Genomic DNA, 8,904 nt, shown 5'->3' with positions numbered 1-8,904 from the left:
ATCATTCTGCGAAGCCATACACATTCGCGTGATGCTTCATATATAGTGCAACAATTTTGGAATGATCTGTAGAGGTTGTCACTAGAGTCTGTTTAGAAAACTTTTATGAAATGACAATTTCTCCATATAAAAATACAAAGCTTGTCTGAGATTGGTCATTATGAGGATAAGATAAATAGCTATAGCATCAGTGTATCCAATCATAGTTGGATCTTGGTTTCTTTTGAAAAATAATCGAAGATCTTTTGTGCCATTGAGATATCTTAAGATATGTTTAGCTCCCGTCTAATAACGTTTGGCTAGCTAGTAAATTTACTGTAAATGTGATATCGGGTCTGGTGCAAATTTATAAGATATATAAAAAGTGCTTCAATCACACTGAGATATGGAACCTCGGGTCAATGTCGAAATCTGTCAGCTCAGTCTTTAAGATGAGCTAATAGAAATAGGATGTACGTGCATCTGTTAATAGGGTTGAGTATGCGTATGTGTATATGAGCATTTGAGTCTTTACTGTAATTTGGAAAAGAAGCGCCGAATCAATATATGGTGTAATTAAAAGATACCTCCAAACCACTGTTACCTGTACACACGGGCAGAGCCTCCTGGAGGCCAACTGGGCTCCTGCCCTCCCGCCCTCCTCCTTTTTTCACCATATTCGCTTGTTGGTTTCAGCCAGACTTATTCAATCAGTCAATAGTATTTTCCTCTCACAACAAACTAGCACCTGCCAGCCCAAACCAGTTCAGAAACCAACCAGCGAACACGCCGTTTGTGTGATGTTCTACTGTGGTACTGCCTAGTCTATGTTTGCATGCATGCTTGCAGGGACATCTGCATGACATCATGTAAAGACTATTTTTTTTACCAAGCGATGCACTATCTTTTGCCTCTTCAAATTAACCTCTAGTTTTATTCTTACTCTCTGTTACCTCTAGTTGCTTGTATTAATAGACGCTCTGTGTCAAGCTTTAATTAGTGCTCACGTTACACTTCTATTAGTATAACACTGAATTATCCCCCTTGATTTTACCTCACCCTCCCCACTGCATGTACAAGTGAGTGGCAGGAAACTTACCCACCACGCTCCTTTTTCTTGTAGCTGCATCAAACGACTCATGAAACCTTGACCAGAACGTGGTTTACCTTAAGACGAATCAAGATTAGTCAACACCTACTTGACCTCAACGCCTCTACGTACGTATGCCCTGCCACTGCCAGTCTTTCATCAGCTGGTCACCGCGCTTTATGAGACACCTCAAACGATTGAATGTATAGTACCGAATGTTCCATGGCCATGGCCAGGCCCAGGCAACTGATCATCCTCTTCCTCCTATCGACGCGACTAAATCGCGAACGTTCACCAGATTTCAGTCGGACGAGCGAATCAGACAGCCGCTACAATTTTCACCATTCGGCAGGTAGGCGCTTTATTTTATTTTTGCACACGCGAACGTGCCTGTCTCATTTTCCTTTCATGCGCGTGCACGTGAAACTATCGTTCTTTTTCCTCTCGCTCATAACTTACACAAACCGAGTTACACAGCATAACTTTGAAGGAATAAGTTAAACGTGTTAAGTTATAGAACATTCTCTTTAGATTTCATCAGCATTTTTCTTTTCGTTTCAGAAACTAATCATTCGAGATCATGGAAAAGGGGTTTAAAAAAGGGTGGGGAGGAAAATAAAAGTAACTTTTACAACATAGACCACACAAGAAAATCCCATAAGATGATGCAAACTTCAATAACAAGTTACAAAATAGATTTGTATAGCTTATACAACTATGATATTCAGCATATGTGTCTTCAATTACAAGATCTACAAAATATTTAATATTTAAAAATCATAAATACAAAAATAACAAAGTTGTCAACAAAGAAACACATAGCTTAATAGCGAAAACTAACATGATAATTTAACATAGGGTGATAAATATGAAACTAAGTACAGTAAGTTGATCATATATAACTTTATACAATAAGTTAATCAAATAAGTTAGGTTGCATATACATAAAAAGATATGTTAGTTACATAACTCTGAACAATAAGTTAATCAAATAAGTTAGGTAGCATTCATATGAGAATATAAGTTAGATACATAACTATGTACCATAAGTTAATCAAATAAGTTAACTAGTATACACATGAAAACATAAGTTAGGTACAACTTATACATATAACTTATACACATGACTTCAACATACACCTTCAACGTGACAAAATTAAAGCACATAACTTATACATATAACTTACTATGTGATAAAGTTATATGCATAACTTTTATGTATAATATTTTATGGAACAAACCTATTAACATAATTCCATAGAAAGCTACAAAAATTATACAGAAAACGGTTATATATTACTTGTTTGTATAACTTAGATATATAACTTGATGAATGACTTAATACAAAGTTGGACGCATAAATTATATTCAAGAACATAGATGTGCAAATTAGTATCATATCAGTAGAAATATGAAAACTATGTAAAAAATAATTATTTAGTACAAATTATAAATATATAATAAAAAGAGAAAAAATGGTAGAAAAAACATAAAGAAAGAAAAAAGGAACGTCCGTGTAGGTGTAGCCATGCCACCGAATGAATCCGACCAGCAAAAAGTGATTTAATACAACTTATGTGCATAAATTATAAGTTATATATTATATGTAATAATTTAATACACATAAATTGCTACTAAAAAAATTCTTCGAAACATATACAAGTGAGGTCTAGTTTTGTGTGTCTCGTCGCGTAGAACATACCGGTGCAGACGGAATTAAAAACAGATACATCGCTCAGAAGTTATAACATTTTAAAATAAATGTTTCACTTTTTCAAAAAAATAACATCAGCATCCGGGAGCCTGTCTATGCGTGCGCGCTGTTCGCTGAACAGGAATCCGGTGAACGCTCGCTCAAATGGATTTGGGTCCTCCTATTGTCCCAACTGATCACCATGTCGGTGGTCTCCCAGTCCGCAATGACCCTGACCTCCCGACCCTGCTCAAGATCAAGGCGCAGTTCGGCAACCCCGACGCGCTCGCGGAGTGGCAGCCCGGCACGGACCACTGCACCTGGCCATACGCGTATTGCAACCAGTACCGCCGCATCGACACGTTCTTCATGGAGAACGTCAACATCACCTCCACACTCCCGCCGGCCATCGGCGAGCTCGACCAGCTGCGCGGAATCAACATAGTCAACATCCCCGGACTCCTGGGGCAACCTCGCGCACCTGTCCGTGCTCAACATCATGGTCACCTCGGTGTCGGGCTTCGGGCTCCATCCCGGCGTCCCTCTCCCGCACCAACCTCTCCTCATCCTCCGCAACAAGCTCACCGGCAGGATCCCCACGTCGCTGCAGAAGCTGCCGCACCTGACCTTCTTCAACGCCGCGAACAACGACCTCGTTGGGAGGATCCCGCCCCGGCTCGTGCACGGCGGCACGCCCGCCCGAGCTGCCGCTGGGCCTGACGCTGTCCAACAACCGGCTGTCGGGGGAGATCCCCTGGCTGTACGCGCTGGAGAAGCACGTGATGGAGTTCAAGGTGGACAACAACCGGCTCACCGGCGACGCGTCGTTCCTGTTCGATCGGGCGGCGCAAGACGGTGGACAGCCTCGACCTGTCCGGGAACCGGCTTCGGTTCAACCTGACCGGCTTAGAGATGCCCAGGAACCCGCTGTTCCTGAACCTGAGCCACAACCGGATCTACGGCCGCGTGCCGGCGTCGCTGCAGCAGTCCGGCGTGGTGGTTCTGGACCTCAGCTACAACGAGCTCTGCGGGGAGATACCCACCGGCGGGGCGATGGGGTGGTTCAAGGCGGTGGCCTACGGGCACAACAAGTGCCTGTGCGGGACGCCGCTGCCGCCGTGCGCGAGCGGCCACTGACTGAGCCGAGCCTGCCCCAGTCCACTGTGCTACGACACTTGTGCACGCATGGTGCAGCACAGCAGCAGTGCTACGAATAATCTCCGGGTCCCTTCCCTGATCGCTATGCTGTCGCAGTGCCTGTTGTTGTTTCCTTCTTGCCAGTTTGTTTTGCAACTTTCAGCCTCCTTAAAGTAAAGACATGTGGCATTCCTGCCATCTTTTTTAAAAGGAAATACAGCAAATTACTGAGTCACCAACTTACTTAGTCTTATGACAGAGATCGACGCGACTAGCTGCAGGCCCGCACGAGCAATATATACATATACATATTTCTGTTGATCCACTACAGGTGTTGAACTGGTACTCTATCCATGAGAATATGACAACCGAGTACTGGTGAGTGCCCATGTCCCTGTCACTGTGGCCAGCACCCAGTGAGAAAACACAAGACACAGCAATGCTGAGAGCCTATTAGATATGGAGTGCCAAGGGGGGCATGCACTTAACAAGCTCCACACTCTGTTGTTAGTTGCCACACTCACACAACAATGGCTGTGAGTCGCCTTCTACCTCTGTTTCTCCTTCTAACAGTTGCTGCTGGCGCCTACGACGGTGCTGGCCAGCCACCGATAAGCCGGAGGAGCTTTCCTGAGGGGTTCATCTTCGGGGCATCCTCTGCTTCCTATCAGGTGAATGTTCTGTCTGTCCATTCATATGTACACAGCACATGTTCTTGGCTTCTTGCTGTCCATTTTAGGACAGTGGGGCTTTCCAATCGGTGCATTGTGGGAAGCTTCTCATTTTTTCTGAACAATGGGGACGCTTTCCACGATACACCTAAGCTAGTCAATGACATATAGGGTCTGGTCTGGTCCTGCATGTCATTGACAAGTTGGTGGTATAAATTAAAAGTACACCTCAAATGGTGGTATTGATGGAAAGCATTCCAAAATGTTGATTCAGGATATTTAACACCCACTTTTTTTTATCACAATAAAAAAAGATGCAGTCTGTTCTGCCTACAAAACATCACAAGCTGCGACATAATGTTCACCATAAACATGTATAGTAGTTGGCAACACAAGTTGATAAGAGTATAAACATCAGCATATGAGGATCATTGTCTGATCCAAGTAATCATTGTCTTAGCTAGTATTTCTCATGAGTCATGACGCTGTGTTTGGACTAGTTCTCATACGAGGTATCTTGACGTCTACATGCAGTATGAGGGCGGGGTGTTGGAGGGGGGCAGAGGACCAAGCATCTGGGACACCTTCACTCATCAGCACCCAGGCATGTTTTTATCTCCTTCGCAAGCTAATATGTTTTTAAATCTTGTTTTCAGATTTGCTCATATAAAGGAAATTGCCCGTTTTATTGAGCTTGATTATTGCTGTGGACTGGCAAGAAAACTTACATGTGACGTAGTCTATGGACATATCAGAGGCAACTTGTATTCTCGCATTGAATTAGAATGATAAGAAACAATAGTTAAGGAACCCACTTTGAAATTTTGACACTTTTGCGATCTTGCAGATAAAATCATTGACAGAAGCAACGGGGATGTAGCCATAGATTCCTATCATCTGTACAAAGTATGTAGGACTTCAATATTTTTATTAACCTTGTCTTCTGTTCTTTTTACTAAATATTTCCTCAATAATTTTCAAGGAATTATAGGCTCCAAGGCGTTCAGCAGGCTCTTTAATTACTTATGTCAGATTAAACTTACAACACTATCTTTAAATTTTAATCCAAGCTGCCAACAAAAACATGTTAGTACACCACTGATCCATGGGGAGGACTTGTTGAAAAATACAGGAAGATGTGCGCCTGATAAAGGATATGGGAATGGATGCATACAGGTTCTCCATCTCATGGACAAGAATTCTTCCAAGTACGTAATTTATTATTCAGGCGTTCTAGGCTGCACTACCTTGGACATATTAGAAAGTCCAAGTAGATTGATTGCATCAAACTTAGCTATATGAATCTAATGGCAGATGGAAGTCTGAGCGGTGGCATCAACAGAGAAGGAATCAGATACTACAACAACTTGATCAATGAGCTCATGTCGAAAGGTATTCATTCATGCCTTGATTAGCATCTCCCGATCCAATAGTCAATCTTATTCTTATGCATTCACAGGGGTACAACCTTTCGTGACCCTTTTTCACTGGGACTCGCCTCAGGCATTAGAAGACAAATACGGAGGATTTCTTAGTCCCAACATCATGTAAGTCTCGACCCTTTTAGCCCTTTATTTTAAGCTTAAAATCCTACTGGCAATGATACTTCTGGAGAGTTTAGTAATTCTTAGCTTAAGACGACCCCACTAACATGAGAATTGTGCAACAGATTAGCTAGTGTTAGTGGAGGGAAACTACACTAATGTGTCTCCCCATTGTGAATTTGTGATTAAACTATGTACCAACCTGTATGATATATCGTTCATTGCTGCAACTGTTGCAGAAATGACTACAAGGACTACGCTGAAGTATGCTTCAAAGAGTTTGGTGATCGAGTGAAACACTGGATAACGTTCAATGAACCTGCGCAATTCTGCTCAGGTGGGTATGCATCTGGCATATTTGCGCCAGCCCGGTGCTCGCCGTGGGAGCTGGGCAAGTGCAGCGCTGGGGATTCAGGAAGGGAGCCTTACACTGTATGTCATCACCAGCTGCTCGCCCATGCAGAAGCAGTTCGCCTGTACAAAGAGAAGTACCAGGTCAGAGATGAACTCACCCATCCAGTTTCAGTTCATCAATGAACAACAACTCAATTGAAACTATGCAATTCTGAGTTTCAATTCATCAATGACCGCATGCCGAATGCAGGTGGAGCAAAAAGGAAACATTGGAATAACTCTAGTCTCACACTGGTTTGTGCCCTTCTCCCGTTCCAAATCAAACGATGATGCAGCGAGGCGTGCCATCGACTTCATGCTTGGATGGTAAATAACCAAATATAATTGTTTGTGCTCCTCACAGAATTTCATTATTGACCAAGTCTAGTCTAGAAGAAAATAAAGAACTCACTGATGCCCGTGCTAATAATGTCATTCTAGGTTCATGGACCCCTTTACTAGAGGAGAGTACCCGCTAAGCATGAGAGCATTGGTTGGAAACCGCTTGCCACAGTTCACAAAGGAACAGTCTGAGTTGGTCAAGGGCGCATTCGACTTCATTGGGCTAAACTACTACACTACAAACTACGCTGACAACCTTCCTCAATCAAACGGCCTCAACGTTAGCTATAGCACTGATGCCCGTGCTAATCTTACCGGTAAGTTATCCTAAAGTCAACGATCAATCCACTTCTGTTCATTTATCAGTTTGGTAATAATGAAGAGTATCGCATCTACTTCTTCTGAAATGCATATATATATGAGGCAAAACTCTGAAAAAGAAAAAGAAAACTCTTGCTTAATATGACACTGTAGCATTCCTGACATAATGCAACTATATAACATGAACTGTGCAATCTCTAGGCGCCATCACATTAAGTCATTTTACTTGACACATTCCTCATTAGGATTTACAATTTGGTGTGAATGTGCATGCATTTCTACTGCAATTTCTGTTGATATATTATATATACTAACTAACTAATCACGCGTCTGATGATTTGTTAGGTTTTCGAAATGGTGTCCCTATTGGTCCACAGGTAACAACAGGTCTCACTAGTAACTTGGATTGTCTCACATTTTGTTGTGGCTAAATGAACCAACGATTCATTTCCACGAATGGCACGTGTAGGCTGCTTCATCTTGGCTGTTCATATACCCTCGAGGCTTCCGTGAATTGCTGCTTTATGTTAAGGAAAACTATGGCAATCCTACCGTCTATATCACTGAAAATGGTAACTTCAGTGTTCCTGAAAGAGAGAGCTAGCTAGAAACGAAAGAAAGCATCTGAAAATCTGTTATCTGAAACTTTTAGGCGTCGACGAAGCCAACAACAAGAACCTCTCACTCGTGGAAGCTCTGAAGGACGACACCAGGATAGAGTTTTACCACACCCACCTTCTTGCCCTGCAAAGTGCCATAAGGTGGGAATGAACCACCAAAGCTGCAAATGCGCGTGTTGAATTACAGTAACTGCATCTGACTCGCAATGCAACTCATTGCAGGGACGGCGCCAACGTGAAGGGCTACTTCGCATGGTCGCTCCTTGACAACTTCGAGTGGGTGAACGGCTACACTGTCCGGTTCGGGATAAACTTCGTGGACTACAACGACGGGCTGAAGCGGTACCCCAAGAGCTCTGCCCACTGGTTCACGGACTTCCTCAAGAAATAAGCCTGTGCAGTGGACGACGATGCTGCTGTGCCGTGTGGGGTAGCAAGATTGTTGCTAGCAATAAATAAACCGGAAACAAATAAGAAGCACGATCATCACATTGTTGTTGGTGTCATGCCCGCGACGTGTGATGATTTTCGAATTGTCTTGTGAGTTGTGAGATTGAGATACATGCATCGAGCTTTTCAAACTTTGTGGTGTGGAGGTCCAGTCTCCAGTCAAGTCCACGGGAAGGACTGCATGCAACCGGGGCCAACATGCCAAATGGACCGCCTGGCCCGGCACAGCCTGGGCCCGACCAAGGCACAGCCCGACAAGGGTCGGGCCGACACGGCACGGATGATTCATCGGGCCGTGACGTGCCCGCCCACGGATAGCATCTGCGGCCTAGGCATGGCCCTATAAGACTCGGGCTATGTCGGGCCGGCCCGTCAACCCGCAGAGACCATCGTGCCTAGGAGGCCCAAGCCTGCTCAGCCGTCGCCGGTTGTCGCGGATGCGCGCTGCTCTGCCGCCGCACGCTGGCCACCGCGGACGCACGCTGCCACGGTCGCCTGAGGAGAGGGATCGTGGAGGAGAGGAAAGTGGCGGTTGTAGAGAACGGGAGAGGATAAGATAGCTGGGGTTTGATTATTTTGATAGAAATTATATATGATGGAAAGTACGGCATATCTTTGGATCGGACCGGGTCGGCACGTCATGCCAAGAGAGCGGTCCAGGCAT

At 44.1% G+C, this 8,904-nt stretch overlaps 1 protein-coding gene and 1 pseudogene across 1 annotated transcript; both read left to right on the top strand.

The window, feature by feature from the left end:
• Positions 1-2,927: 2,927 nt before the first annotated feature.
• On the top strand, positions 2,928-3,899 carry LOC136495878 (polygalacturonase inhibitor-like; annotated as a pseudogene).
• A 530-nt stretch (positions 3,900-4,429) lies between these two features.
• Positions 4,430-8,181, top strand: LOC136496802 (beta-glucosidase 12). The gene is made up of 13 exons (XM_066492558.1): positions 4,430-4,570; positions 5,105-5,174; positions 5,418-5,476; positions 5,703-5,778; positions 5,885-5,962; positions 6,030-6,117; positions 6,354-6,609; positions 6,719-6,834; positions 6,949-7,166; positions 7,516-7,547; positions 7,640-7,742; positions 7,823-7,931; positions 8,013-8,181. Exons 1-13 carry the CDS (start codon positions 4,430-4,432, stop codon positions 8,179-8,181), a joined length of 1,515 nt encoding a protein of 504 aa, XP_066348655.1.
• The last annotated feature ends 723 nt before the right edge of the window (positions 8,182-8,904 follow it).

Source organism: Miscanthus floridulus, chromosome 12 (assembly GCF_019320115.1).
Source record: "Miscanthus floridulus cultivar M001 chromosome 12, ASM1932011v1, whole genome shotgun sequence".
Taxonomy (NCBI): Eukaryota; Viridiplantae; Streptophyta; class Magnoliopsida; order Poales; family Poaceae; genus Miscanthus; species Miscanthus floridulus.
The sequence above is the reverse complement of the archived record's forward strand: the minus strand, read 5'-3'. Positions and strand labels throughout refer to the sequence as shown.

Coding starts and splice junctions, on each gene's coding strand:
- LOC136496802 (XM_066492558.1), top strand. CDS start 4,430: ATGGCTGTGAGTCGCCTTCTACCTCTGTTTCTCCTTCTAACAGTTGCT. Junction 5,477..5,702: donor ATTCCTATCATCTGTACAAA/GTATGTAGGACT, acceptor TGAAAAATACAG/GAAGATGTGCGCCTGATAAA. Junction 7,743..7,822: donor CGTCTATATCACTGAAAATG/GTAACTTCAGTG, acceptor TGAAACTTTTAG/GCGTCGACGAAGCCAACAAC.